This window comes from Lepidochelys kempii, chromosome 8 (genome assembly GCF_965140285.1).
Source record: "Lepidochelys kempii isolate rLepKem1 chromosome 8, rLepKem1.hap1, whole genome shotgun sequence".
Classification (NCBI taxonomy): domain Eukaryota; kingdom Metazoa; phylum Chordata; order Testudines; family Cheloniidae; genus Lepidochelys; species Lepidochelys kempii.
In genome coordinates, this window is record NC_136387.1 from 90976045 (window position 1) to 90992915 (window position 16871).

At 45.1% G+C, this 16871-nt stretch overlaps 1 protein-coding gene across 16 annotated transcripts in view; it reads left to right on the forward strand.

Moving 5' to 3' along the window:
• The first annotated feature begins 8415 nt into the window (after positions 1-8415).
• The window catches only part of DOCK7 (dedicator of cytokinesis 7), a 140397-nt gene continuing 131941 nt past the window's right edge, over positions 8416-16871 (forward strand). For 10 of the 16 annotated variants that reach the window (XM_073357467.2, XM_073357468.2, XM_073357469.2 and 7 more), the window contains exon 1: positions 8457-8691. In XM_073357467.2, coding sequence (XP_073213568.1) covers positions 8654-8691 — 38 coding nt within the window. In that variant the 5' untranslated portion in view covers positions 8457-8653. Of the gene's footprint in view, positions 8692-16871 lie in introns of all 16 variants that reach the window. The other 6 variants (XM_073357471.2, XM_073357477.2, XM_073357479.2 and 3 more) reach the window with 5 other exon arrangements.

The following is a 16871-nucleotide window of genomic DNA, read 5'->3' on the forward strand; positions in this document are numbered from 1 at the left end:
CTCTCTGTGGGCAGATCTTACACATTAGATAACATGAAGTCAGGATTTTCTCATCTCTGTTATTACTTCTGTACTTTGCTACTTATGGATATTTACCTGCTTGAACAGAATGAAAACAAAATTATTTATTTAAAAAAAAAAAAAAAGAAAAAGGAAGGATTTGGCCCCTGTAGGGTATGCTGCTGCAGTGATGTACGGGCATCCTAAGAGCCTCTTAGCTGGCAGAGGGAGAAATCTTCTGACATGGGCATGGCATAGGCCTCCTCCTACACATTTATTCACACGTGTTGTGCCAGAGCAGGAATGGAATCCCAACTAGAGCTGAGCTATTAACTGACTTCTTGGTTCACTGTCTGAATCCAAAAATCTACCCCCTCTTTCCCAAATTTGGTTCTTTTTGAACCAAACCTGACCTTTTCCCCCAATTTTTTGTTGCCAAAACCACCCCAAAATGTAATTTGGGTCGAACATAACCTTTTGAATCAACAGTTCATTTTGAAAAGGTCATTTCAAAACAAAATGTCAAAATGGTTTATTTAAAAAATATTTAAACATTTCCAGGCTTTTTTCCAGTCAAAACTATTTACCAAATTCAACCTAAGCTTGCATTTTTCAGGGCACTAAAACTATTCGCATTTTTTGGTGTGACTTTACTATTTTCTTAAAAGAAAAAGAAAAATTTGCCCAGCTCTATCCTATACATTTAGTGACAGAGATTCTCATTTATCAGCTGCTGTGCAGCAGTTAATAGGAAGCCTGGAAGGGGGACATGGTAAATTAGAGCAGCTCCTGAATTCTGTACTTTACAGTGTATTGTGGATGCAACCTCCCTGTGCAGGGCCTACTGAGTGCTACAAGGGACCCTGGAAGTGGAGCCCAGAATCAAATGCATGCAAATGTGGCTTAAAGCTACTTTTGTAGTCCATCCCCCTTGCGTTATGCCTTGCTGTGCTGCACATCTTGAAAGAACACCACAGAGTGCCAGCTATAACGGATAATACAAACTTTATCAAATGATCAAGTTAGAGCTACAGTGAGAAGGGAAAATATAATCAGAAAGAATGCATAAAGAATATATTACAGGTATTTGCAATGGTATATTACACTGCGCGATGGTGTAGTTTAAAGGTTTTATTTAGGAAAGCCGCATTACTCAAGTTCTACAAGTCAAGCCATCCTGATAAGTAATCAGTCATAAAATCTTTACACCACAGGTGAACATTTTCAAAAGTGAGTTAAGAGCCTAAGTCCCATTAACTTTCATTGAGACTTAGATTCCTAAGTCTCTTTTGAAAATGGGACTTAATTTTCAAGTGCCATAAATGCCATTTTCAAAAGTGACTTAGGAGTCAATGTGACTCCTAAGTGACTTAGTGAAAGTCAATGGGACTTAACGTGCTTTTGAAAATTATACACCACATTATTATGTATTCACTATATGCCACAAATTTAACAGAAAAATTATTTTAGAAAGTCTTTAACCTATATTTAGAAAGTTTAAAAAAATTGGGACTATTTTTCATGTCCCTATGTGCCAAGCCAGGTTCTTTTGTTACTATGAGTCCAATAGTTCGGCATTTGGAAGGAAAGAAGAGTTATAATCAGAATCTTAGAAACCTCTGAATCATCAGTATTAGCTTTTCTGTATGCATTATCATTGTAATTCTAAAGCCCAGTCTCTCAGTAAGTTACAGGACTAGAGCCATGTGCTGTGTCCCCTGCTGTAGTGATAAGAATTTTCTCTTTCCAGTGGTGTAAGTCTCACAATATTTGGTCTGAAGAGTTGAAAGAAATAGGACCTTATATTTGCCACTGGTACAGGATTGAATATTGTTCATCCTGCATCTCAGACTAGTGGAATTTCAAAAAGGAAATTCCATATGGTGAGGAGGAAGAGAAGAAGGAAATATTTTGTGGTGGTTCTTTAAGAAGATGGCACTATTTTAAGGCCCTAATGATGACAGACATGCTTGATTGGGTACAATGCCATGTTATTGATTACAGCATTTCAAAGCCCTCGCGCTCAGTATCAAAGGTAAAGGGGCGTCCGTACATCATCTTTTGGTGATGAGCCTGCAGTATGGTGTTGCCCTCCAGCATGTGCATTAAGCCTCGCCGTTTCTCAAAGGGGGGAATCTCGTTAAAGCAAAACTTCCAGTGTGTCTTGATGATCATCCGCGCCCAGCCCACCCAGTCCTGAGTGGTGTCCCCTATGATGGACTTCATGGTGTACACGTTGTTGTAGTTGCCCGCGTACTGCTGGTTGTTGGGGAAAGGCCCGAAGGTGTTTATCTGAGCAATGCAAAACCACCCGAGTGTCTCATTTAACTGGTCATGGGTCAGCATCCACCCGCACATGGGGCCCACAATTGGCTGCCGAAAGGAGCGCTTGGTCAGGTGGAAGCTGCTGATGCACTGACGGGAGGGGGAGGTGACCGAGGCCCCCCATTAGCAGCAGCTCTGCGGGCCCCAAAGTAGTTAGTACTGTCGACATAGTCAGGGTTATGCAATACGAGTGAGATCAGGAGGTCCTCCACCCACAGCCAGTACGCCTGCCCCTGCACACCTACCTCGTAGCCATCGGTGGGCCAGATGTAGAACTTGGTCTTGATGTGCTTGTAAATGTGCTTGGTCTCGATGGTAATGGGATGGACCACAGGACCCACAGGTTGCGCACTTTGTTGAAGCTGCTGAGGGGTTTATGGTCAGGATCGCAGAAGGCCAAGTCTGCTTAGCTCATGTATTCTCGGATGTGAAATCATTCATGTGTGAGTGAGCTAATTGATTTATCCTGTACACTTTATGAGGCTACAATCTAAGGGATTGATATTCTGAGCAGTTCTACATAACATCTTCAGTGTGCCCTAAAATGAATCCATTTCCCCCCCTCTGTAAAGAAGCTATTTTCAAGTGACATACAATAAGTCTCTGCTTTTGACTATGTGTGTGTGTGTATTACATATTTTCATCCAGTTTATTACATGACTCTGCAGTTTGTCACGGGCCCCAATCCTTCCAGCATTTGATTAACTTTATATATGTGAGTAGACCCATTGACTCCAGTGGGGTGACTCATGTGCAGAAAGCTGAGTATGTGTGCAAGTGTTTGCAGAATTGGGGCCCTGGCTATCACTGTCATATGCACAATGTAAATACAGTGCATGTACATGAACTGAGAAGCAGAATAATTCTATGCTACTGGAAAATAGTATCTTTCCAAGTGTTAAAAAGTGATAGATTTTAGCTTGCATACTCAGTGGGTTAGAAATATTAATACAATGCAAACAGATGGAACCTGATGAATTAACAGTAGGTATAATGGACACTTCCTTGATTACTATTAATAGTTTCCATTTGTAGATTTAATGTATGGAGTATGTTGGGAAAGAGTGGCTTTGAAACAATGCCATCTAGAAAGTATCCTAGGTAACAGTTCAGTCTTTCTTTTTTTTTTTCTAAAACACCAAAATATGCCTCACCTCCACTCCCCTTTTACAGTTGCTACCTTAACAAACATAAATTGTACTTGTTTGGGTTGAAAGTACGGTGCATGTATCTGATTCCCTTCTAAATTACTATTAGGCAAGGGGAGATTTTCAAAGTTTAAGAGAAAATATATAGGGGGAGATTTTAGAGCTACTGGGCAGGATTCTGACCACGACTCCTGGGGCTATATTCTGCTACTGCAACAGCATAAAAGATGTACAGGAGAATTCCCCTGGCATAGCAGCCTTGTGAGATGCTCTCCAGCCTCCTCACAGACACAGACCAAGGTGAGCTGCTGGAGCAGCAAAGCTGGGCGGAGACAAATCGGGGTGAGAGGGGATATGATCACAGCACTCAGTACTATAGGGATTCTGGGCTTCAGAGAAGTCCATAGGCAGCCTAAGTAAGGCTGCCCCTGGACTCTTCTAGTTTATAGTGGGTCCATTACAACCCCTACAACAGCTCAGAATCTAGGCAGTGCAAAGGTGGCAGAAAACCGGCTTTGCCTACTGCTTCAGGCTTTGCCTACTGAGATGCAGCATAGAATCTAGCCCCATTAGCCCTGATGGAGTCAGAGTCCATTCACTATGACCTTGTCACTGGTATTAGCATCATTAGGAGCCTTAGTAGATGGGCAGCTGACCAGGTTTTTAGACTCTATCCCAATTTAGCCTACACTAAACATGGTGAGCAGGAACAGTATTAGCAACCGTGAAAATGTTTTAGAAGATTTCCCTTGTGGAGACAGGGCATCTGTTTTGCAGCCCAGCAATTCTCTTCTCAGCTACTCCTGCTGTCTCCACAAAGCCCTCCTTTCTCCAGTCAAAGCTATTTGTTCAGTATTTGTCCTAGCTTTCGCCTTGTTGCAAATACTAGAGATGGTTTCAGTTTTTTGCAAATGCTATACAAAGTGAAATGTAACTGGTTTAATCACAAACTTAAAATGCATAGGTTAGTGACAATGGTTAGGCTGCTAGTATGCAAAGACCACTGCCTATCATGCTGACCAATAACGACTCATTGTTTGCTTGGACTCCCACATTTGTCTATATCTATCTGTTGGCGCTTGTCTTATACGTAGACCCCTTAAGTAAGCCCTTTTGAGCAGGGCCCGTCTTTTTGGTCTGTGTTTGTACAGCACTTAGCACAATGGGTCCTGGTCTATGACTGGGGCCCCTACGCAATGCAAATAATAACAGCAGCATTCAACAGAGGGTTTGTTAAGGGGAAAGAACCTGGATCTGTTTACCGTTTCATTATAAACTGTATTCTAAAAATCATGCAAAGTTTTCATGGTTCAAGTTCAAAACCAGGTGACACTTGGTAGATTCATCCTAGAGCTTCAGGGGTGGTTTGAAATCAAACTCAGGGAATACAAATCTACATGAACTGGAGCCGGAGCCACATAAAGTGAAATTAATGTGTATTAGAGCCACATAATTCACTGGAGTGAAGTTTTGAGTCAACACATCAGATGGAGATCGGTTTCTCATAGCTATGAGTGGCTATTACTTCTTAAAGCAAAAAAAAAGGTCTTGTGATGTCATGGCAATCAAGGTGTGACTTAATTATGGCAAACATCTAGAACAGGATGGGCAAACTTTTTGGCCTGAGGGCCACATCTGGGAATAGAAATTGTATGGCAGGCCATGAATGCTCACAAAATTGGGGATGGGGTGTGGGCTCTGATTGGGGGTGCGGGCTCCGGGGTGGGGCCAGAAATGAGGAGTTCAGGGTGCAGGAAGGGGCTCCGGGCTGGGGTGGGGAAGTACAGTCGGGGGGGGGGGGTGAGGGCCCTGGCTGGGGATGCAGGCTCTGGAGCGGGGCTGGGGATGAGGAGTTTGGGATGTAGGAGGGTGCTCCAGGCTGGGACCGAGGAGTTCGGAGGGCAGGAGGGGGATAAGAGGTGCAGGCTCTGGCTGGGGATGCGGACTCTGGGGTGGGAATGGGGATGAGAGGTTTGGGGTGCAGAAGGGTGCTCCAGGCTGGGATTGAGGGGAACAGAGGGCGGGAGGAGGATCGGGGTTGGGGCAGGGGGTTGGGGTGTGGGGAGAGGCTCAGGAGTGTGGCGCTTACCTCAAACAGTTCCCATAAGCAGCAGCCATGTCCCCCCGCTGGCTCCTATGTGGAGCCGCGGCCAGGCAGCTCTGTGCGCTGCACTGTCCGCAGGCGCCGCCCCTGCAACTCCCATTGGCTGCAGTTCCAGGCCAATGGGAGTTGCGGGGGCGGTGCTTGGGGCGGGGGCAGCATGCAGAGCGGAGCCTCCTGGTTGTTCCTATGCATAGGAGCAGGAGCAGGGCCATGCTGCTGCTTCCAGGAGCCTCGTGGAGCGGCTCCAGACCTCGCTTCCCAGCTGGAGCACTGGAGCGGGATAAGCCCCAGACGGAGCTTGAGGGCTGCATTAAAACAACTAGCAGGCTGGATCCGGCCCACGGGACATAGTTTGCGCACCCCAGATCTAGAAGATAAGGTGATAAGTAACAGCATGGATTTGTCAAAAACAAATGGTGTTAAACCAACCTGATAGCTTTCTTTGACAGGGTAGCAAGCCCTGTGTTTAGGGGGAAGCGGTAGACGTGATATATCTTGACTTTAGTAAAGCTTTTGATACTGCCTGACATGACCTTCGCATAAACAAACTAGGGAGATGCAACCTAGACAGAGCTACTATAAGGTGGGTGCAAAACTGGTTGGAAAACCATTCCCAAAGAGTAGTTATCAGTGGTTCACAGTCATGCTGGAAGGGCATAACGAATGGGGTCCCGCAGGGATCAGTTCTGGGTCTGGTTCTGTTCAATATCTTCATCAATGATTTAGATAATGGCATACAGAGCACACTTCTAAAGCTTGCGGACGATATCAAACTGGAAGGGGTTGCAAGTGCTTTAGGGGATAGGATTAAAATTCAAAATGATATGGACAAACTGGAGAAATGGTCTGAAGTAAATAGGATGAAATTCAATAAGGACAAATGCAAAGTACTCCTCTTAGGAAGGAACAGTCAGTTGCACACATACAAAATGGGAAATGACTGCCTAGGAAGGAGTACTGCAGAAAGGGATCTGGGGGTCCTAGAGGACCACAAGCTAAATATGAGTCAACAGTGTAACACTGTTGCCAAAAAAGCAAACATCATTCTGGGATGTATTACCAGGAGTTTTGTAAGCAAGACCCGAGAAGTAATTCTTCCGCTCTGATTAAGCCTCAACTGGAGTATTGTGTCCAGTGCTGGGCACCACATTTCAGGAAGGATGTGGACAAATTGGAGAGAGTCCAAAGAAGAGCAACAAAAATGATTAAAGGTCTAGAAAGCATGACGTATGAGGGAAGATTGAAAAAATTGTGTTTGTTTAGTCTGGAAAAGAGAAGACTGAGAGGGGACATGATAGCAGTTTTCAAGTACATAAAAGGTTGTTACAAGGAGGAGGAAGAAAATTTGTTTTTCTTAACCTCTGAAGATAGGACAAGAAGCAATGATCTTAAATTGCAGCAGTGGAGTTTTAGGTTGGACATTAGGAAAAGCTTCCTGTCAGGGTGGTTAAGCACTGGAATAAATTGCCTAGGGACGTTGTAGAATCTCCATCATTGGAGATTTTTAAGAGCAGGTTAAACATCTGTCAGGAAAGGTCTAGATAATTAGTCCTGCCACAAGTACAGGGGCCTGGACTAGAGGACCTCTCAAGGTCCCTTCCAGTCCTATGATTCTATGTTTAATCCGTAAAATGGGAATAACAATACTTATCCTTTCTAAAGCATGCTGAGATCTTAGATGAAGAACTGCTAGGCAAGTACAAAGTGTATTCGATCATCAGTATGCAACATTACACGGCTATTATTTGTCATTTGTATTACAGCAGCACCCAGTGAAAGGATCAAGACCCATTGTACTAGGTGCTGTGTGACAAATGAAGACAGCCCCATCGCTTAAAGATGCAGATGGACAAAACAGATGGGCAGGGGGCAGAATGGATGTAATAAAATGAAAAAAAAAATGCAGAAAAATGGACCGTTTGGCTTGTCACTTGACTAAATCAAAAGTTATAAAATGTAAGAGAGTCACAGCACCGTGATGTCGTGTCTACACCAAAAGATATTTCAGGATTCCTTCAAATTTCTGTAATCTGAACCCAGCGGTGAGACTGCACTCACAAGTTAGAATGGCCGGCAACCCAACTTTCTAGAGAGGAAGAGTGACCCAGTGGTTTGGGCAGAAATCTAAGACTTAGGCAACCTGGGTTCAATTCTCTGCTCTAGACTGTATGCGTGACCTTGGGTAAGACACTTGGCCTCTCTATGCCTCCCTTCGCAGCGATCTGTAAAATGAGGATAATCCTACTTTGGGGTGAGGCTAAACATGTCAAGAAGGGTTGCAGAGCGCTTTGAGATCTCCTGGTGAGGCGTGTTAGCCTGCCTCGCGGTAAGAGAGCAGTGTTATTTGGTGAGGGAAAACGGCACGCCTAACCCTGTGCCATGTAGGGCCCCTGCCCGAAGAGCTGAGGGGCTGACTCCGGGCTGACGCGGTGGGACAAAGCGCGGCCCATGCATTGGGGGGCCCAAGTCAGGGGCTGGACTGCCACGCCCTTTGGGTCGGGGACGTGGGTTCCCACACAATCTGTTTAACCGCCCTCACGGGGAAAGGCCGGAAAACGATCATCTGCCAACGAGGGACGCTCCCTGCCTTTTCCAGCAGCATCTCTGCCCGGGCCGCGTCCGCCTGCGAAGCGGCCCGGCTCCCCCCTTCCATGTACTTCAGTGGGGTTCAGGGCCGTGACACTGTGTCCCCCCCAGGTCCCTGTTCCCGGCGCTGGCGAGGGCGACTCCCAGTCACTCCCCAAGAGGAGATTCGGGGGCCTGGGGCCGCTCTGCCCTAACCCCCGCCCTACAATGGGACAATAACTCCTCAGACAGCCCTTGGCCTTCCCCCCGCACCCCCTCGCCGCCGTACCGCATATCGGCGAAGAGCGGCTCATCCTCCCCCCGCCTGCCTTGCCTGGAAGGGGTGGGGTGGGATTGTCAGCGTGGAATCGTGGTTGCGTGCTGGGCCGGCAAATTCCGGCTGCGTGTCTCTCCGCAGCATTACGGCGCCCTTTCCCGGCTCCTTCGCTGCTCCCGGCTCGGCGGCGGCGAGGGGAGAAGCGTTCGGCTCCCAGCCCGAGCCGCCGCAGCCATGGCCGAGCGCCGCGCCTTCGCCCAGAAGATCAGCAGGTAAAGGGCCCCCGCGGAGCGCCGCGCTCCCGGGAGGCGTGTGCACCGCGGCCGCCTCCCGCTGGAGCAGCGCTGGGCGGGCACTGAGCGCCGGGCTGGGCCGGTAGCGGCAGAAGGGGCCTAGTCGGGGCGGGAGATGCCCCCGCTCACCCGCCTGGCGGTTCGGCTCCCCGGTCCCGGGTTACTCGCCGGCCCGCTTGGGGCCGGTTGGTTTTGTGTTGCCGCGGGTTGCGTTGTGTCTGTGCGTGGTCCCGATCGCGGGTGGGGGGGCGTGGGCGGCTGGGATGCATCGCGCTCCGCCGGGGCGGCTCGGGTGCATTGTGCTCCCAGGGAGGGTCTGGGGAGGTTTGTTTACGTGCGTTGGATGCTGGAGAAACCCAGGGTCGGCCACAGTCCCATTGTGCAGGCTGACAGGTTCCCCAGCGCCGCCCTGGCTGGCGCTGTCAGTGCGGCGGGCGGGGTGGGGTGCAGGGCGCAGCGCGAGATGTCCAGCGTGAAGAAGCAAAACACTTCTGTAATGTTTTGCTCCTGGCCTTTTGACATCCCCCCGGCCCCGGCAGGAGGGAAGATCCGTTCGGAAGAGAAGGCTCAAATTAGCCACGGGTCTGCTTTAATCAAAACAACAAAGGCAATTAATGGGGTTGCTGTGGAGATTGTGTTTCCTCATTCCGCCACAAAAGGGGGTGGGGGAAGGAGATCCCTGGGCTAAGCTCCATCTGCAGTTGTTATTGTGTGTTTATATATGTGTACATGGTGTCACCTCAATTCATTGAAACTCTTTTGGGTTAAACACACATTGGGCAAGTCTTGCTGACAGCATTCTGCACCCTCGCATTTCACCTCTGCTTTTGTACCAGGTGGCTCTGAAGTCTTCTGAAAAATTAGAGCTGTTCCATGTGTGCTGTCTAGATATAGGGGTACGATGCTAGGGCTGTACTAGTATAAAATATTACTCAGACATTGTATCAAGAATTTAGAACTACTACTGGAATATAATTCTTCCTCTACTGACCAAATGTATGTCACGCAGATTAGTCTAGTGGAAGGTGCATGGGTCTGGAATCCCATGGACTTTTAGCACCAGTTCAGCAGGGGCACCTTGGGAGAGTCACTTAACCTCTGCCTCAGTCCCTTCTCCCCTTCTGTAAAATGCAGGATACAGCTCCCTTCCTTATACATGCTGTGATAAGCCAGCTAGGTTTGTGCCTCTAGAGACCTGTGCAAACACTAAGGTGTATATAACATTTTAATATGGAATGGTTTTTTGGTACAGAGCAGAATTTAAAAGAATTCCACTAGCAACTTTCTACAGCCTTTTTAAAAGTTACATTTCCAGCCACAAACACACACATGCTTCCAAGTGTGAACTGATGCAGTGCTGTTTTTGAGAGCCTGAGAGCAGATTGGTTAAGGGTCTCTGTGGCTGCTCCTTCCTTTCCCAAGCAGCAGAGTGAAATTACCTAGACTGGTCAGTTTCACTGCTGCTATTCAGATGGCTCTGGGCAGCCATGAACTGAATGTCACTTTCAGTTTTCAGAATCAGAAAGCTGCAGAAGCAGTTACTGAAGTGATTCATGGGAGAAGGTGGGGGAGGGGAAGAGTGCTATCCCTCCCATTGTAGGGGTTACAGGAAAGAATGCAGCTCTGTGCTCCTTCCTTCTTAGGGCATAGGCAGGTGAGAAGAGGGGCTTCAGATTTATTAGAATGTGCTAGTCAGAGACTGATGTGAAAAATCGATGACCCAAGAATTTCACCAGACCTCTTCCCATCACATGGTGTGGCGGGAGCTGCTTTTGCCATCAGGGCACTTTTCCTGGTTCTAACTTGCAGTCATGGGTACAGCTGCATGAGAGGCAGGAATTCTAGGAAAGTCAGGAGTAAGAATTTGTGAGTTCTGCAGCTCTGGTGAAGAGTCTACACAATAATTTGCCACCCTCCCTTTGTGACATCTCTGTCTGGCTCTAGTTGAGTAGCTTTTAAGTTTCCAAATCACTGTTACAGATGTTAACCTCACAGTATAGGAAGGGGGGGAAATTGCTATAATGCCATCTTTGTATACCTTGCAGTGCTGTAGCCTTTTGTTGTGTTTTAAAGCAATCAAATGACACTGTGCAGGTACAGATGTTTCCTTTCTGACACTTGCAGAGAAGAGTTATGGACCTTCTGACATGGAGTATGTGATTTATATGCAAATTTTACCTGCACATGGACAGGTTAATATAGCACACTACACTGACAGTTTCTTAGAGCAAAACTACTGTTAATGGATATGACTGGATAAGCCCTATGTCTAGTTATTCTGGTAGAGCAGTATTTAGGAATTCTGAAGCCAGGTAACTTATTTTTTGTACTTATACCAATACACAAATGGCTCCTCAAAACATTGCTGTTGTGGAGTCCTAGAATCTGAACTCTGGCAAACTGCTTGCACTTGTAGGTTCCTAGAGCTTTTCCCTGTGGCTGTCGGAAGCCTTCTCTTGTTTTAATCTTCATGCCATTGTTTGAAGTAGAATATCCGTGATACATTTTTCACACATTGACATCCTGTTTGCCATACTCATAGAGCTAGTCACACAGATCAAAGTTTGGCCTGTAGTGAGTGTGTTCATGTAGCTATCACACACTTTGGGTAATATTAAAGCAGAATAGAATTTGTAGGATTACCTGCCAGAGTGTGTGCGGGATTCTGGGTTGGATTTTAGAGTAGTTTTGGGGAAGAATTTTCTGAGTGAGGAAGTGTACAGACTTTCGTTATTACTTTTTCTGAAATACTATCCAGGTAATTCTGTGCTTCCTAGTCATCATAGCACTGATACATTGTCTACTATTTCCCCTAACCAATGTGGTCTACCTCACAAGTGGATGCAGAATAGGAGTCCCATCAGTGGTATACGTTCATCACTATGAGGTTATTTTACTATGAGCAACAGAAGTGGTGCCAGACACCACTGCAGTGCAACATTTTCTTACTGGAAGTGTTCAAAAAGATGCAAAATTCTTGGTCTGCACTATGACTATTATGTATGTACTATTCCTCCCTCACCCTATCTAAAAAGGCCTCAGTGTTGAGCCGACTGACTGAGGTGGGTTAGTTAATGCCTGAGGCCTGGTCTGCCCTGGAAGTTGTAACAGTATATGTAGGTCAGTTAGGCATGTGATTTAAAAAAAGAAAAAAATATAGTTATATCAGTATAAACTCTACCGTGGATGCTAAAACAATGAGGAGTCCTTGTGGTACCTTACAGACTAACACATTTATTTGGGCATAAGCTTTTGTGGGCTAACATTCACTTCATCAGATGCATGGAGTGGAAAATTCAGGGGCAGATATAACAACATTATATATTGCCTTAGGCAACTCCCATCTTTTAATGTGCTGTGTATTTATACCTGCCTCTGTATTTTCCACTCCATGTATCTGATGAAGTTGTGAGTCTCTGGCCCTCAGTCTTTAGTCTGCTTAGGTCCAGTAGAGATTGAGGGTTGTTCTTAGCCCAAATAATTCACATGCTGAGATGGTCTGATCCTGCACCTATTGAAACCAATATCAAAGCCCTCATTGGCTTCAGTGGGCACAGGACCAGCCACCAAATGATGGCAATGTCGTCTTCACGTTAAATAGCTTTATAACTGTTATCACAAATGCAGCAAACTAGAAGAGGCTAAGGTGTAAGGTGCCTTTAGTGAAAGCGTCAGCACTCCCTCTCCCCAACCTCAGACCCTCAGTCCCTAAAGAGAGACAATAAGTGCTGGGACTTTTGCACTTGTTTAACCTTTGGCTTTCAAACGTGTTTGAGTATACACCATTCTAGAGAGAGTTCAGAAAAATGACTGACTGGTCAATGGAATAAGGGCAAGGAGAACAGTTCATCACTAAAGATGGACCTCAAAACAAAAGACTAACCTTTCTGTTGTTGCTTCCTCCTGGTGTAAGAGAGTTCATATTAGAAGTAATTTCCCTCTTTGGTGGAGGATCTTGATAAGTTCATTGGGGGAACCCCTTACAAGATGTAACTTGGGCTACACCTCTCCCCACTGCAGCTCAGGGATGAAGGGTGAGACAGTTGTTTGCCTTTCTAGAAATCTATTGGTTTTACTATATTGGTAGTATTAGAACAGGGTCATTCCTCTGCTAACCAATATAAAAACCCCACAAGATACCTAGTTCTGGTATCATCTTAATCAAGACACACTCTTATTCCAGAACAGTTGGAACACATCTGCACCGTGGAAGTTTTCCTCAGATTCTTATCAAATTTAGAAACAGTTATATTCCCTCCAGAAAAATCTTCCAGAAATTATCCCCAGTGTAGAGAAAGCTTAGAAGACCAATACACAAACTTCAGATCTGGGAGTGGAATAACATTATACACTGATGTTCAAAGCCATGCTACAAATAATCCAACTGAGAAATGAACAATGCTCAAAACCCTTTTAAAAACAGAAACATTGAACAGAATTCTCTGAACTGCTGAAAGAGAAGCAGCTTGATTGTTAGATCTGCAAGCACACTTTACTGTAAGGCTGTCTTTCTACAGTAAAATACTGTAGGCAGAGCATCACCAAATACACGATTAAGGATCATAAACAAGACAACAAAAGAACTGGAAAGCCAGAAAGAGTAACAATCTTGATGGGAGAGAGAAACAGACATTTTTTTATTCCACAGTTCAAAATATGGAGAACTGTGGGAAAGATACTTCCTCACACTACATGACAAAATAAGATCTCATATTAAAATGTGAGTAAAAATTGAGCATGTTTTAGGGAGAAGTGAAGGGTGATGTATGGGCTTTATAATATTTAGCAGCTTGATTCTAGTTTAGAAGTGAATAACACCAGCAAATAGACACATGATTAGAAACTCATTGTTAACATATGTCCTGGATATCATCATATATAAAGTGCAATCAAGTTTGGTTTTGCTTGCAGCTCATTGTCTAGTTAGTGATAGTACTTTTAAAAAAAAGACTAGTTTTGTTTTTCTTTAAAAACGGGCTCCTAGGGGATTTGCCCCCCTCCTTTGGCATATTCTGTATTTTTGTGACATTACATATGTTCACAGTAATTATCCAGTGAAGAATAAGATCAGAAAGAGTGTTACTAGGAAAAAGTGTACTTTAAGCATAGTCAGTCATGTGACAGTGTCCTGTGACAAAGTTGTGGAATATTTGTCTAAGAATTCCAGATAAACTAAGTATGATGTTAGCGTCAGATGATTACGGTAGAACTAATTCTTGATTTGTCATTCCAATTAAAAGCTTTACCATTGTTGTTCATTTTATTCTATACCAGCACAAGAGTCTTTGAATCAGAGGTTTGTGTCAGGAAAGCTTTTTCTGATTAGCTTTGGAGCATTGCAGCCTTTTTAGCCTATCTGATATAGCACATTCCTTTTCTGTTTTGTACTCCTGCTGGGGGCTCAGATATCATGACTCCATTGAATTTATAAATCATCCCAAACACTTCACGATTTCTGGCTTCTAGACTTATGTTCATTTTTTTTCTATTAGTCTTGTCACTATTCTCTGTTGTGAGAAGAGAATTCTAGTTTCTTGGGCAGAAGTACTTAACTAGGTCTTTGTTTGAATAGTTGGAAGATGAGGATGATAGTAGTAGAGAATCCTTCAAAGAAGCACCATCTCATGGTTATAGCAATGTCCCCTTTTGTTTTATGATGTTTCATCCCTTCTCCTACCCTCCATGCAGGCTTGTACTGCACTGACTTACCGAGCTAAGGCCTTGTCAGTACTGATTATTTCAACCGCCATAGCTGCACCCATGCAAACTCGTGTACCCAGGCAACACCGCAATTGTAGTGTAGCTGGCCCTTGCTTGAAACTGGGACAAATCTCCATTTTTGCCCTCCTACCATTGCAAGAATTCCCAAACACCCAGGTCATTATCATGCAAGAGCTGAACCTACAAAGAAGAACAAGAACCAAGAACTACATCAGAATAGAATGGGTTGCTTGTTACATGATGGAGTAAAGTTTAAAGAAGCCACCACACAGCCAAAGGTGCAACATTTAGTAACATATCTAGACATCAGCTGTGGCTTCACAGTTGAAGATAAATTTGCTCCTCTGGCTAAACTTTCCATCTAGAAACAATATTTAGATCTGTAAATCTGTGGTCAGATTTTTTCCCCTCCCCCTGTTGCATTCCAAGTCCTAGATAACTGTAGCCTCCATACCAGCCATGCAATGAAGAGCTCTGTTCTGTGTTGCCTGAGGAGATACTCAAAACATGTAACAAGTAAGGGATCAGGTTTAAAGCCAGGCTCATCTGCAATATAAGGCATGCTTTTAAGTCTCTCATCAGCTATAGATGCAGAATATTTTCCATGTCTAAGACTAATTTTAGTACATTCCAAACTTTTCTATGACTATTAACAGCCAAGTAGATAGGGGAAAAACCAACACAAGGATGATAGATCCTTATGGACGAGAATAGGCTGCCTGTCAGTCCCCAGCAGGAGCTGGCTGGTCTACATTCAACTTTCAGCTTCTGGAAGTGAAAACAAAGCTTCCTGTGGTAAAGTCAAATATGAAGCAAATGACTTCTTGCAGCCAGAGTGCATAAAAACAGTTTTCTATAGTCCAAGTTATTTTTAAGGTAAAATAGTGCTTCCTTTAGCTAATCTTACCCCCATTCTCTGGACCGAGGAAACATCTGCTCTCCACACTAGGCCTGGTTGTTCTAGCCTCTTCCTTTTTTATAAATTTTTCCTCCCTCCTTGACATCAATGGCTTTCCCCTGCTGCCAGCCCCCTTGCACTCTGCCATTGCTAACTTCCTTGGCAATCCCAGCAATGAGAGCAGACCCTGTTGTCAAGTCCTTGCTCAGAAAGGTTTTAACCTTCTTTCCAGCAAGTGGAACCCGCCAATCACACCCTATGGTGGCTTACCTAAGAGTTAAGTCAGAGCTCGTTCAATTAGCCGTGACTCTGCTGATTTACACCACAGAGCCAGCTGTGTTTGAAAAAATGTTGGAAGATTTTTGGGGGTTATCTTGAGGCTGGGCATTGCCTTCGGCTAATGGGATGGGATCGTGAGAAAGGGTATTGCAAAGAGCTGGATGACATTCTTTTGGCAAAACTTTATTTTTCAACAATTTTTATTTTTTTATTTTATTTTTTTTTGGTCAAGTTTTCAAAATTTGAAACGCTTTGACCAGCTCAGTTTCTGGTGGGAGTGTTCCATTTCCATCCCCTTCCAAGGCTATGGGAAAGTTTCCAGTGGGTTGCAGGGCTGAGCACTATGGACAACCTAAGGCCCAGGATTTGGCCCAGTGTTGTTTTAGGGATGTTCCTTTTTTTACCGGTTTCAGAGTAACAGCCGTGTTAGTCTGTATTCACAAAAAGAAAAGGAGTACTTGTGGCACCTGAGAGACTAACCAATTTATTTGAGCATGAGCTTTCGTGAGCTACAGCAAGTGAGCTGTAGCTCACGAAAGCTCATGCTCAAATAAATTGGTTAGTCTCTCAGGTGCCACAAGTACTCCGTTTCCTTTTTTTACCCACGTTTTTCCTTATGTTGTCTCTGTCCCTTTGCTACTGTTTGTAAATAAAGCTGTCTTATGTTTTAATGCTATCCTGTGATGGGGGGGATGCTCGCCTAGGAACATAAAAAAAGCAAAGGGGACACATAGTATTTAATTCACCCTGCAGGCACAGATGGGCATAATTTGCATTCCCCTGTGCCCAAGAGGAAAGCAATGGTGGGATTCACCTGTAGCAGAGAGCATGCGGCAGTACAACCCAGCGGGTCAGTGTACGTTACATGTCTTTTTCTGTGCCTGAGCCACAGAGGATGTGGGCCTGTTTCAGTCTCTAGCTACAGAGCCATCACAGCGGCACTTTTGCTGCCCTCCCCTAAGATTTCGACGAGCTTGGGAGAAATGGCTTTAAATGCCGTCCAGGGCTTAGTCAGTGCATTTTCCAGGTGTCGCCTCCTCAGCTATCCCAACCCACTTTCTAGGCTGCACAGTTATTCCGGGGGCGGTGGGGGTTGGACTTCAGCGAAGAAGTCTCTGCCAATCTGTAATCATTGAGGTGAAAGAGAAGTCATGGCACACACACACGGTTCAGGAATGAGTGAGCGAGCACATACAAGAGCTGGTTTGTGACTGAGGTCTGAACTGCTGGGGGGCACCGAGAGTGCTGCAGAAGGTCTTTC